This window comes from Argentina silus, assembly GCF_951799395.1.
Source record: "Argentina silus genome assembly, chromosome: 3".
Classification (NCBI taxonomy): domain Eukaryota; kingdom Metazoa; phylum Chordata; class Actinopteri; order Argentiniformes; family Argentinidae; genus Argentina; species Argentina silus.
In genome coordinates, this window is record NC_139657.1 from 19,507,953 (window position 1) to 19,522,700 (window position 14,748).

At 43.1% G+C, this 14,748-nt stretch overlaps 1 protein-coding gene across 1 annotated transcript in view; it reads right to left on the reverse strand.

Annotated features, from left to right (window-relative positions):
- The window catches only part of btbd11b (BTB (POZ) domain containing 11b), a gene marked incomplete at its 5' end in the record, with an annotated part of 51,266 nt that extends 37,261 nt beyond the window's left edge, over window positions 1-14,005 (reverse strand). Inside the window, one exon of the mRNA XM_083666312.1 lies at window positions 13,141-14,005. Coding sequence (XP_083522438.1) covers window positions 13,141-14,005 — 865 coding nt within the window. The remainder of the gene's footprint in view (window positions 1-13,140) is intronic.
- Window positions 14,006-14,748: the final 743 nt, after the last annotated feature.

Below are 14,748 nucleotides of genomic sequence, written 5' to 3' on the forward strand. Positions count from 1 at the left end.
AAGGGAAAGAGACACCTTTCTGCAGTACCACTATTTCAGTGTTGTGATGCATACGGTGTGTTGCTCAAAGCTATAGTACAGACCTTATGAGAACTACACAACAGAACCAGTAATGAGTAAGTGGAGAGTTAAAGATCAGAGACGCAGTGTGTCGCATTTATTTCCCTCCCCAAGGGAACACAGCTCTACAGGTGAGAGAGGAAATGCAGGCGGCGGCTCACCTTCCTGTGAGTGACGGTAACTCTCTGATTACATCTCTGCTCGTTTGTCTCTCTCTCGCTTTCTCTAAGACTATTTCTATCATTCTGATTGATTCTCTCTGTATCAACATTTACATACTGTATATAGTTAATATAAAGGAATGCTGCCATTGATAAACACTTCCTGCAGGGAACACATCACACACAAGAACCATTTATATTTTCTGATCCTCACTGTATGGATTATCAAAAACATTCCCAGTTATTTTTATTTATTTATTCTGTCTTTTTTTTTGCATTCTGATCAAATAAAAGAACAAAAACAACACCATATTATTCTGTATTTTGACAATTTACAAGAGCAATAATCCAGTCGAACTGTAAATAAATTACTCTGTTGTTTCTTCTAACAGTTCATATTCAGAGCTAGAAGAGAGCATAGTCCTGGCATCAGCAAATTGAATGCTGTCATCACAAAGCATGCTTGGGGGTTCTTGCTTGCGGGATAAGGGAATGTTGTTCTCATAATGGCCCCTGCTTTTATGTGGCTTTGGGCCATCTTTTCTTCATTACACCAAGGGTCTAAAAAACGCAATGCCAACAAGCCCACAAACCAAGCATGTGGGTCCATGTGGGTCCTCTACTGTATGTTGTTCCATACCAGTAGTACTAGGATGTGTTTGACGTCAGCTAAGGTTCTCTTCTCCAAAGCACCATATCATCCATCTGAAATCCATCCATCATGTCAATAAAACTAACTAATCATGAACATAACCCTGATGGTTAAAAGTACTGTGATCATTAGCAGACAGCACTAAACACATTGAATAATGCATTCAAATAACGTTTGACTATCGCTTTGTTTTCTGAGCAGTAAAACTGCGGGTAAAGATTTAGCTAAATAAAAAAGAGATCGGAGATGATTTTATATCACTGACACAGGAGCCCCAAAAATTCCTCCCTCTTGGAGCGGGTCTATTATGACATCAGCACCATGGTTTGGGTCTTCCCAGTCCCAGAGTCGGGCTGTAATACTCTTTTAAAGACCCATCATTATGGGCAATGGAGCCATCCACTTCAGAATCAAAAGCACATTTAATGAGGCAGTAAATCTAAGAGAGATTGCTGAGCATGGCTAACAAGGAGGAACCATTTCAGTGGGTCACGCTGTTTTGACTACACGACACAGCCTGTGCTGTAGTGGAATAGCGGGGGTGAGTGGGCTGCCCAACTTGTGTTTGTTTTGTTTTGAGTGTGGCGAAGGATGATGTCATTTTGTTGGGTGTTTGAGGGGAATTCCTGAGAGGATTTCCAGTGACTGTGTTCAAGTCATAATAACCATTACTAAAGTGTACAGCTTACAAGGTGACTGGGATTGAACTAAAGATGGTGATATCAGCTCCACCACAATTTGGATTCACGCAATAAACATAAACATAAAACCCTCTGTCACAAAACTGCATTTCTGTCCAGGAATGAGCATAGCTGCATGTTGTGATTAGCTCTGTTGTTAACTGAGGCAGTATCTAAATGGAGCAAAGCGCTAGGACCAGATACATTATTATGTACTACTTTCCTTCCATAGGCTAATGAGCTGGATTTAATTTTCAAATAAAGCATCTCTTAATGGCTCCTTAATGACGCTTGAACTCCATTGAGGCCCTGCCAGTGGGTGAATTCAGTGGAAAATAAAGAGCTTAATGGACCCACAAAGCATATCTTGAGTCATTTTCCCATGATGCCTTACAGTTGGCTGGGGAGATATAATCTGTGATCAAAGAGTGCAGCACATGATTTCAGAGAAATATTGTATACAGTGAATGCTTATAGGCATCATCATTCAAAGGTAGGTGAACCCCCCCTGCCTCTGTGGCTATAAAGACTTTAGAGTGTTATATTTTGGGTTGGAAATGACAGAGTAGCACAGGCAAATAAAGATTAATGTTATGCAGAGTGGAGAGCACCCATCCAATGCAATAAAATATGACGTGGTCTCATATTTCTCAATTCTCAACTGAGCTATGATGATTTTTCCAAGACAGAAATTATTCTGAATAATGTATTGTAGATGTTCAGAACCAAAAAGGGCCAGATCAGCTCTACAACACTGTACAAAAACATGTTTAAACCAGACTCACATGGTCCCTGTCAATTTCAGTGACATCCACTTCAGTGACATCCACTTCATCAAACCACATCCTGGCTAACCTGCCTGCCTCCAACCACCTTATAGGATAAACTCCAGGGGCTCGGATGTGTTGGAAGAGGTGCCTGTGTCTAGCCCTTAGGGACTTCATAGGCCGATAGCCCAGAGAAAATAATGACAATATATGACATACTGTATTCATAGGATATTACATCGGACCTTACTGTATTTTATACTCAACACTGTTTTTAGTGAGGCTCACTTTCAGGATTGTAGGTTTTGTAGTTGCTTTTTCAAATGTTAACTATTTCTGATGACAATTGATGGTGAATGTGACTTGGCCCGATGGAGGGGCTGCAGACTGAGTGGTGTACAGTATCTGTCCAAGGTCCCTGAGTAGATCAAAATCATTTACTTTCTCATTTCTCTGCAGTGACAATCATGGCCTTGAGAAGTAAGGCTCTTGTGATAAGACATGATTTATTTGTTTAAGTCTGAATCCAAAAGGGGGGATAATTTGAATCCAAACACAAATTGCAAAATCTCATGGTCTCTCCAGTTTGATTATACACACTATGACCTTGTCTGTAGCACATAAATCTGCCTATACACATACTTTTTTTTTTTAATTCCCCACTGCCCTAACAACGCTCTGAGCACAGGCAATTCTGTTATCCCTCACATCAAAAATCCAATTACACTTTGATGAAAATAGATCGGAAAGCATGCTTTCATATTTCTTCAGCCTGTCAGGACTGACATGCAGATGCCTTTACCTTTGTGTTGAATTACAGTCAGTAACTCCTATCCTTGGAGTTATGCGACAACGTCTTCAAACAAAACTTTGTCATCCTATGTATTGGCACTAAAGGCAAAAAGGTGACACATTATTTGAAGGGTACTGACAGAATGACTTCATGTCGCATTCATAACCTCTTCATAGTGCAATTATAAGTAGTGCATAAGTATTACATGAAAACAAGGCAACAACAACAATGCAAGATGACATTGAATGCTTTATGTCAGCTGTTGACTTTACCATGACTTAAGAAAAAGCAGGAAAAAGCTCCTCCATTCTCAGCATAGTATAGAAGACCCTAAGACCACTATGTTATGAACCCGACTTGTCTGTGATACGGTGCCACATGTGATTTGCCTTTGAATGTACTCATGGAGGCTCTCTAATGGAGACTGTCACGGTCCATTCTAATAGTGTTTGTTCATGGATGACTTGTATGGGAACACCCATGTGAATGTATTACTTCAATCAGCCCACATTCGTAAATTGTTATTACTTGTCCTGTGCATCCCTTAGACTATGAATCATTCATGTATGTTCTATAAATTAATTTTATCCCATGAACTAAAGTGGAGAAGCATTCATATCGGCCCCTTTAGATCCCCTTGGGCAAAAGTGGTGGTGGTATTTTCATTCAAAATAGCTTCGTAAAGCATAATTACCTTGTTGTGTACTGTAGATCTACTGCATTCATAACCTCTTTGTATATATACTCGAGAAATTATGTCTATACCCCCAAACTAAAGTGATGGTAGTCTTGCTCATTCGTGATACATATATGAACATAGAGCATACATGAATGATTCATAGTAAGGATGCACAGGACAAGTAATGACAATTCACTGATGTGGGCTGATTGAAATAATAGACTAGTAAGGCTCATAACATATGAAAGAAGGCTTATTAACCAATGCAATTTGATCTTGGGGTCTCCTGTCATGGTAATGTCAACGGCTTGAAATTATACAGTAAAGCATTCAATGTGAACTTGCTTTCATGAAATGCTTATGCACTACTTACATGCACTATGAAGAGGTTATGAATGGGGGGGGGCTTAACAGGTCTGAAAATCGATGCTTTACATGCCCTGAGGTGGAGGGGAGAGTGCTTCTGATGCTCTGGAATGTTGGCTTAATGTCAGTATGGATCTGTTCACATGGGGCACATGCAGTTATATCAACACACACACACACACACACACACACACACACACACACACACACACACACACACACACACACACACCCTGCATGTGGAGCTGTACCCCTGCAGTGGGGTGGGTGTTAACACAGGGGTCAACATCACTCATCTGCCCTGGAGACCCTCTCCCTTTCTTTAGGTTATCATATAGCTGGAGGTAGTGATCGAGGGCAGAGGGCTGAGTTTCTATCACAATGCCCTTCCACTCCATTAACACAGGAAACACCCCTCAGGGCAGTGACCCTGTACATGCCCCTATACAGGGTGTCACTAAGCATTATCAGTCACACGGAGCCTGTCGGACAATGTGATGACACGATTGCATAAGAAGAAGTCAAAAAAGACACATGTAGCTGTGTTTTTTTTATACATATAGTAGAGATCTGAAGTTGAAAAAATGATACAACTATGTACATAAAAATGGTGTTTCAATAATAGGTCACACTTTAGTAAGTCACTGTTATGCACCTGTGTAGTAATGCTGTTCTTACTGTCTTAGAAACCTTATTGACACAGTTACATGATAATCTTGTTATACGCTGGTAAAGTAAATGCATCATAATCCAAGAATACCATGACAACAAAGCTGTTTGGGGACAAACATAGTAAGTTTGTATTGAAGGCTCCATAGGAGACTAGTAAATAATGCTATTTTAGCTATTTTTTGAGCATGATAAAATATTTTTATTTGATATTTGAGACGTGTATTGGTTAAGTAATTTGGCTAACGTGGCCAGTTGCTAATATAGCTGAACCGACTTTTGAAAATAAATCTTCTAACCTGCACAGTTTTTCACATTGTCTTAGTTTCTGCGATGATGGGGAAAGCAAAATAATTAACACTAGTCAATTTTATTACGGTGGGATCAAGTTTGGCAGGCAAATATTTAGGTGTCTCCAGTGATGTTCCACTTCACCAGTGTATTGCTTTGTAATAACATAGCAACAACAACTAAGCTTTGTTTAACATGTGGAGTTGTTGGCTGTAACTGTGCTATCCCTGTCTCCTTTTGACTTTAGATGTAAGTACTTCCTCTTCTCACTGGCCCCATGTCCTGCCCTTCCTGCCAGACCTCTTGTCATCCCTCTTGTCAAGTGCAGGCCTGTGCAGTCATTTTGGCAGCTCTGCTTTTAGGCACTGGCTGGCCTACTTTTAGCCACCGATAGGAGGGGGAGCAAATAGACCAAATCGGAAGGATACAGCTTCGCCCACCAGTGGAGACAGCTCTAATAGGTCTTAATTTGCCCTCTCTCTCTCTCTCTCTCTCTCTCTCTCTCTCTCTCTCTCTCTCTCTCTCTCTCATTCTCTCTCTCTCATCTCACATGAAGTGATGGGCTCTGCAGGTGTGCAAAAGGTTACCATGGCAGAGATCACAATCAATCACAGTCACCTGAGTACCATCAATAATGCATGATATATTGATGAAGACTGAATCAACCTCAGATCTGAATTTGACATTTCCAACTCCCTATCCCAATTTCAAAACAATACAGTACCTCACCCCTCAGTCCGCTGGCTTTCTTTGTGCTAGGAACAATATTAATATGGGACATAGGGATGAGCGTAGAGCCAGCATCGGAATTCCACTGGACTAGGTTTGTGGAGGAGGAGACATTTGTTAGCGTTTCTCGTTAATTAGTTTCCTGCCTCGCATGCATCAAACACACTGTCTTTTGTCTCTGTGATCACAGATGCCCCAGTCCCCAGCCCGGCACGGCTTCACGGCAGGCAGTCAATCAGTTAGGAGCTCTATGATGATGAGTGCTTCATTAGTTTAATCATGCGGCTCAGGAGCTTTCCCTGTGACTGAGCATCACTCTCTCACTATCGCTCACTCGCAGGGGAAGACAGGACAGGGACGCACATAAATTGTACCAAAACTTAACTTACAATTCTTCAGTAAATTACACCAACAACTTCACTGCCTGGGCTGAAACAGAAGCTCCATAGTAGCTCATGTGTACAGAACATTGGTTACAATGAGTGTTTTATTCTGTTTCCAAACCAGTGGGAATGTTTTGGAAGTCTGTGAATTCACTGACTTCCAGAACATTCTACTGGTTTAGAAATCTATCCCAATGCACTTCCTTGATCTGGGTCACCTTTGTAAGTGAGATCTCTTCACGCCAGGCAAGATGTGTGCAAGACTCTTAGCAGGAAGTGGGCGAGACTCTCTCAAACACACCTGTCTGGTTACCGGGGCGACACGCTGAGAACAAACCCATTGTCACCTGCTCTCCCAACCCTGTGACTCAGTCAGGTTCCATAAACCTCTGTGTCTAAACAGTAACACTGGGATATCACTGTGATGAGCACATACTTATTTACAGTACCGCAGTTTCGGTGATCACAAGTCTCTCAAGTCCATCTGTGGCCTTGCAAAATGCTCCCTTGATAGAGAAAACTTTGAGGTGCTTACAATGTTGTCCTTCCTTCTCCCCCTGAGAGATACATGGAATACCCTCTCATGTGAATCCGTTTGTCAAAGGATTGTAAAAGGCAATGAAAGTGCTGCTGTCTCCTTCCTTCCTCCAAAATGAAGGAAATTGCTGTACCTGCTCTCCATCTGTCTCCTTACAATGAGGCTGTTATTCTGCCTCTCACTGATCCACAATGAGGATGAAATAAGAGTCATGCAGGAACGAACATGTGTTTGCAATAAAAAATGTCATGAAACAAAAAAAAAGACATATACCTTCGAGAGGTAATGTGTACCATATGTCGTTGGTACTTGACAAGGTTGTGCGTCTCAGTTATTCAGTGTCTGAGATTGAGGGGCGAAAGCCATCATAAAGGCTTAAAGGAATATGGTTCCTGACTGCAATGTAACTACCCTATTTTGTGTGTGGATGTGCGTGTGAAAATATTCATTTCCAACCTGTCATTTTAAGGCTTTCTCTCCACTCTAAACACTACAACTACAGCTTGAAGTTGGGTGGGGGAATATCTGTCATGGCCCAGACACATGTGTCAGTGAGCCTGCAGTCTGCTGGGCTCAGGGAGAATCTGCCTCCCAGCGGGGCCTTCCATGTCTCGACTGACAGCACTATTAGACCCCCGCTAGACTAGGAGGACAGGACAAGGTTACCCCAACTCAGTTCCTACCGTCAATCAAAGCAAGAGCAGAATGGTGCCTCATTATGTCTCCACAGAGCAAGGAGAGGCAGAAACTCAGAAGAGAAGAGAGACTGTAGCCTCATATTCACATCTTGAGTAGTCTTATGAAACTCATTTGTCTAGATTTTGGGGAGGTCAGGGGTGCTCTGAGAGAGGCAAGAAAGGGGCAAGGCTGTGATAGATTTCAGAAGCAGACACACGCTCGCAAGCACACACTCACACACACACATACACACACACGTGCACACACACACTAACACACACTCCAGAGGTCACTGCTCTGAGCTCCCAGGGGATGTAATGGGATGCCAGTCCTTCGGAGCAGAATCAGTATTCCATCAGCAGATCCAATGGAAGTCACTAGGAAGTGACCCAGCAAAAAGAGTGTAATTATGTGTGCTGCTGTTCTCTCTCACACACTGCATGTCTACAGTGACATCCTCTGTAGATAGTGTGAGGGGGAAAATGTGCTTATGTTGTTCTCAATGCATGGGTACCCTGAACCGTCTTAACTTAAGATAACACCTCACCACATGGGAAAAGGTCCATGTTTATTTCACTGAGACACTGACACGCCTGGAGCAGAGGTTGCTTATATCTTACATGGACTATATCAGCTCTGTGTTTGCACAGCTGATAGTCATTTATTTCCCTTCTGCGGGGGAAATACATATAAAGTGTTTTACACAAGGTTAGAATAATAGTGTCCCTACCATTATTTGACAAATCCAAAAGAAAGCACCATCTCTGACATATGCTTACAGTACCATAGCTAAGCATCACACAGGCAAATACTAAAACACTTATTGACTTATATGCCATTGAGAATCTAGAATACCTTAGAATGAAGAGCCAATCATGATTTATTGAATTATCCTCGACCAATGCCCTCAAAATGTTATTGTGTGTTTACAGCTCTGATGTTGGGCCTGTGCATTCGTGACCAAGAGATGTTCACCAATGATCTCACAGAATGATGCAGTACAGGGCAGCGTCTTTCTAGGAGGGACTGGATGACATGGTAGCTACCACAAAACAGAGAGAGTTTTCACTCCATCCACCAGCTAGTGGAGTGTCCTGCAGAGATAAGCACCCCCCCCTCCTACCGCATACACACACACACACACACACACACCTCTCTCTGATTCTCTGGCTGACTGGTCTCTCACATGGTAAAAGATAGGACGGGTGCATGTGTGCGTGCGTGTGTGTGTGTGCAAATTACTGAGAACCATTGTTCATAGTTCTCTTATAATGAATCAGGAAGCAGAGCCCTTCTGTCTTGCCCTGGCATGTCATACTGTCTGTATCAATTTTAGCTCTTCTTCTCTCTCACATATTTCTGAGGTAGAATAATACACAAAGGATGACTGCAGCATTGTAAATAGACATGCAAAGCTGCAAAATGACAAATGCTATTGTCCTTCCATTTCAACAATGCAAAAACACATCAAAGGACAGAGAGCAAGCTAAATGTCCCAGAATTGAGCCATTAAGTCTTATGACCTCTGAAGTTCTTCTTTCTCTGTCCTATCAGTATGACTCTATTCCCCAATCATAGGTTGGTTGCAATTACATGTATGTATACACTCACCAAACACTTTATTAGGAACACTTGTACACCTTCTCATGGTGGAGGTGGTGGAATGGTGTGGGAAATGTTTTCTTAGCACACTTTGGGCCCATTAATACCAATCAATCATTGCTTGAATGCCACAGCCTATTTGAGTACTGTTGCTGACCATGTGCATCCCTTCATGGCCACAATTTACCCATCTTCTAATGGCTACTTCCAGCATGATAATGCACCATGTCACAAAGCAAAAGTCGTCTCAAACTGGTTTCATGAACATGACAATGTTCAATGTTGGATCTGAATTCAATAGAACACCTTTGGGATATGGTAGAACGAGATATTCACAGCTTGAAAGTGGACCTGAAAAATCTGCAGGTATTGTGTGATGCAATCCTGTCCAGAATCTAAAGGAATCTAAAAGAATCTAAAGGAATGTTTCCAACATCTTGTGGAATCAATGCCATGAAGAATTGAGGCTGTTTTGAGAGCAAAGAGAGGCCCTACCCAGTATTAGTATAGTGTTCCTAATAAAGTGCTCAGTGAGTGTACATACCCTAGGCTGCAGCGTTTTCATTGGATTATAACCTGCACCATACATCTTCCTTGCTTTGTGTTTATGACAGCTTTACATTGCACTGTTGGCGGCTTTTCGATACAAGGATGCTGATCCTCAGTTTCTGTCTGTATAAGATAGTGTACAATAACTGCAGTCTCACCGGCTCCCATAGACGCTGACTATGACTGAGCGTGACTGTGCTTACTGCGAGTCTGCCAGCTGTGTGTGTCATCAGGCACAGCAGTAGATGAAAAACTGATTAACTGAAGTAAATTTGGCAAGAACTCAACACCGAGAGAGTGATGCTTCAAATGTTTGTGAGACTACAGTATCAGACACTGTGTAACATCAACATTCCCTGCCCAAGCTCCTCATTAATTCTTCTTCTGCTTTATCCACAGGATTGTGTGTGTGTGTGTGTGTGTGTGTGTGTGTGTGTGTGTGTGTGTGTGTGTGTGTGTGTGTGTGTGTGTGTGTGCGTGTGCGTGCGTCTGTGCGTGCGTGTGTGTTTTCTTTGCCACAGATATCCCAGAGCTAGATGTTACAGAGGGGCTGCCTGGTCTCCACTGGTACTGCCTGGTACCACAGTAGCAGCAGACCCCTGTCATTCCTGGTGGGCTACAGTCTTTCCCAGAGCACATGTCACTGTGCACCAGGGCACCAGGCACCGACCTCGCAGGGCAACACTGGATAAGACATAAACGTGAATGGGATCTGCACATTCTCCAGGAGCTCTAGTCTCCATGGAGACACACCCTGACATACTGTAGCACACCATAAAGGTTCTGTTGAATCACATCTGAATTCAGGATGCATTAGGTAACAAAATCAACTAGATCGATTTGAACTGGTGGAGCAAAACAAAATGAATGATGACTTTTTTTTTAAGCACAATATATTTTGGCAGAGGATCAATGTTCCTTTTCATCTGAAGTTTTTTCATAATTCCGTTCTAACAGTATTCGTCTTACACTGGGAGTTGTGTGAATGGTCAGCTGCCATGGGGCACTGGCTTTGATACACCAGGTGAGGCCTAACCTTAACCCTAACCCTAACCCTCCCAGCTACCATCTACATATGAGACCCTCCTCCCAGCTACCATCCATCTCCATATATGCCAAGACTTGAAAGGTGCATGACAAAAAGTCAAGACATCCCACAGCTTAGGTGTGAATACAAGTGCTCCTCAGGTGGGTAGAACCCCCTGAGCATCAGTATAGTGTTTCTCTATAAATTCTTTGTGACATGTCCAAAGGGAGAAAATCAAAGCCAAGACAAAGCCATGAGCTGCTACTGCTGATATTCCACCATATAGCAAGCTTCCTGTCTTGACAGGATCCCACAGGCAGAGAGGGGAATCCAACACCTGAGAGAAACACTGAGGCGGTAGCTGAAATAAGCCCCTGAGGTGTGTGGGAGGGGAGGTCCTGCAGGGCCATATGCTGGATGTACCAACTGAGAACAGCTTGGTACAGTATATGAGAACAGGCATTGCTGTAGGAGAAGTATTGTGTGAGAAGAAATGTGTGGTGAAGATATTATGGGCCTGTGGTGTACTGTGTAGTGTACCCATGGTCACCACTATTTCAAATGGCCATCACACACATTGTAACACCAACAGGAACTGATAAACGTAGAGCAATGTGTACAATTCTTTCCAGTGCCCAGCAATTGTGGACTATCTTAGTCTTAGTCATCTGAATAGTAACGTTTTAACTACAGTATAGGTATAGGACACTTGCAGGGCAAGTGCCTTCCAGCGTACAGGGAAAGTGCACCCCCTCCTCTGTCTGAGGAGCCCAATCTGCCAAATCATCTCTGGAGACCAGTGGATTTGGAGATTTGTTTATGAACGCACAGAGGGAAAAATAGCTATCTGGTCACAGAGATCCCATAAAGATAAGCATATAGCTATACATATGAGATAGATATATGAGAGAGAGAGAGCTTAAGGAAAAATAAGGAAAAATCAACTCAATTACTCCCACTTGTCAGAGGGAGAATGATGTGGGGGGCGGCGGTTATGATTGGGTGAAAAGGTCAATCTGCACTTAGATAGATATATGATATTATATTTTATATAGGTCTTTTGAAGATTAGAGTGATAACACAATGATGGCCATAATCTTTCAGTGTGGTCATTATGCATTTTGAGCTCTGACAATTTCTTACTGTATAAAGAAGAAGTCGGTTTTATATATACAGTATACAAAATATGGGGAAAATATTGCTGGAGACAAATCAATCAAAAGATTGCCCTCATATGAACGGGTGTGAAAACTGCTTGAAAAACTGTTTGGATTAAGCTGCCATGACCCTTTGCATTGAGCCATTTAGCAATATGTCCTGAATCTTGAGGCCTGAGTCTTTCCTAAACATGTGACCTGACCATGAAAAACTCCAGAGCCTTATAGGGTCCTTCTTATAACCCTCACCCACATGGAACTCGATTCTCTTTAGAGCTGCATCAATAGCGCCCTATCCTCTGTCTTCAACTCAGTCTCATTCACATCACTCTGTATAACGCATGATAACACATACAAGCCCAGAGGCTCAGCATTACATAAACCTGTTGGAGTCAGTGCCACGCCGGCACTTTTACTGCATCTATCACTGGGCTAATAATGGCTCTTACATTTGGTTATCACTTATGAAATGTCATTTCTGTATGAGCAATGGTGAAGCGTTGTGCAAGAGCCTGCGTCTGTGTGAAATGGCTGTTTTGTATGTTATGGAAAAACACCCTTTTGAAAAAGGTATTATCTGTAATGTACACATGACTGAAAGTGCTTCCCTCTGGATGGAGTGATCGTGTCTGCCGGGTATCATTAGACTGGGCTGGGAGAGAGGAACTCTCTAACATACACCCCGAGGATGGTGCATCATGCACTGACAGAACCACAACACTGAAGAGGAATTCTGATAATGTCCTCTATTGAATAGAAGATGATTCACTGCTAAGAGGGGTTGGGTGCTTCTGTAGGGCTGGCTGACCTTTCTCTCCCCTCCAACTATCATTAGAGCAAGCTAACAAAACTCAGTGATGTCAGTGTATGTTCTGTATGTGGACATTCAGTATTCAGATGCATAGAGAATTGACAGTCAGTGCAACTCAACAGAGGCCATCCAGGGATACCACACTGACACCACCACTATCAACCCCAGATGCCAGGGGACTGACAATAGACTAGAACTATGCCATAGAGAGACATTGCCTTATACATGTTATTACTGCAGTAGATTTGTCATTGTGAAATGATATTGAGAATGGGTTTGATTAGATTGTGATTGACAGTGCCCTCTCCACATGACACAGGCCTGTACCACTTCAATGGAGAAATCAACCCCCTCCTCCCCCATTGTGTGAGAGGATTCCAAAGAATGAAACTTGGAAATGAGCATTAGGCCTACTTTAAAACACAAAGTTATAAGATATTAAACATAACGTTCCTGACAGGTCAAACCGTTTGGAGAAATTAATGAGAATTTCGCAGGGCCTGTTGTTGTTTAATAGGGCTTTTCAAGTGCACTCTCACACAACTTACCGCTAGCATTCTTCCCACAGATTAGATGTTGATACAGCTGCAGGGGACCCCATAACTCCGAATCGTTGTTGATGGCCTGTTCGAGGGACTCAACAGTAAACTTCGGAATCCCGTTATCTTTTTCCACCAGGGCGCTGCGCAGCACCCGTGCGTACACATCTCGGAAAAGGCTTTCCATGCAAGCTGACAGGTAGATGGCCGCGTGCTCGTGGATCCTCACCGCAACCCTGCTATCAACCATCCACCTGAAGAACTTCCCCACGTTGAAAACCAGTCCGCATCGGGCCGACTTACCGCGGCTGAACTTGTCCTCTGTGCTCATGTTGTACAGAGACAAGGCACTGAGTGCCGCGGTGATGCAGTTAACCGACACAGTCCAAGATAGGGTAATCTTTATGGCACTTTGAATCTCATATTTGGTGCATTTGGCGTAGCGCAAACTCAGGCGCTGCGCCTCTTTGGCGACTCTCACAAGCGCACGGCTGATGAGGACCGAGAGTCTGGCCAGGATCTCCTGTGAATGGGTCCCCAGTCTCAACTCCTCGTCTTTGTTCAGTGCGCTCTCCACTTCCCCGAGGCTCCATGGCACGTCCTCTAGCTCGGGTAGTTTAGCGCACTGGCCAGAGCACTCCAGGATCTCGGCGTCTTCGACCAGGACGGTGTTGACAGTGTCCAGGCTGTTGTGTCGACTGTGCATTGAGTCGGTTAAATGCCAAAAATTCCCCCCATGCGCATAAGGTATATGTGCCTCGGAACAGCACAAAGACACACTGGAAGACCTGAAGGAGTCCGCTGCTCCACCATAACCCGAATCAAGCGTCAAATCCTCCAGGGTCCTCGCAACTGACTTATTACTCCTTGCCATAACTGCACCTCATACTGTGAAGAGGGTTTTGGAATGAGTAGTGGCACAAAACGTTCCACTAAGGAAATTAGATGTGCGCCAAGCCCAATAGTGCGATGTATCCTGTAAAGTAAACCTTTTCTCCTAATACTTGAAAATACTCAAATGATTACCGTACGTCCAAACTTTCGTTACATCTTAGCACACAGTGCAGCAACAGTGCTCTGCATTTTACGCAGTAAGGACTCTGACAGTTGGAGGCGGGGCTATAAAGAACAGATCCGCAAACATCCAATACTCTGTCGGGATCAACTCGAAATGAGAGAGTTTTTGAATTTGGACCGCCTGAGATCATGTAATTGACATTAGGCTACTCACATAATAGTATATTAGTGGTACGGGTAACCTATGAGTAGGTTTCGACATTTTCTCGGAGCAAAATAAATGTTGTGAATGCATCTATTTTTTGCATTGTATTGCAAACATAGTAGGTAGGCAGTAAGCAGTCCTTTCATGAGCAGTTACTTATTGAATAAGAGGTCAACGAAATTGACAGATGGCTATGTCATAGTAATGGATTGGTCAAACTGTGGTTATCCAAATCCAATGCACCATATGTTTCATGACACATAGGCCTGGCCAGGATCAGGTGTATACATGTCCGTCCTTAGACATTTTCTGAGAGCCATGTCTGATGGTAACATGACTCAAGGCCATGAATAATGGATGATATGCATAATGTATTCCTCTCTGTGATCCCCTCA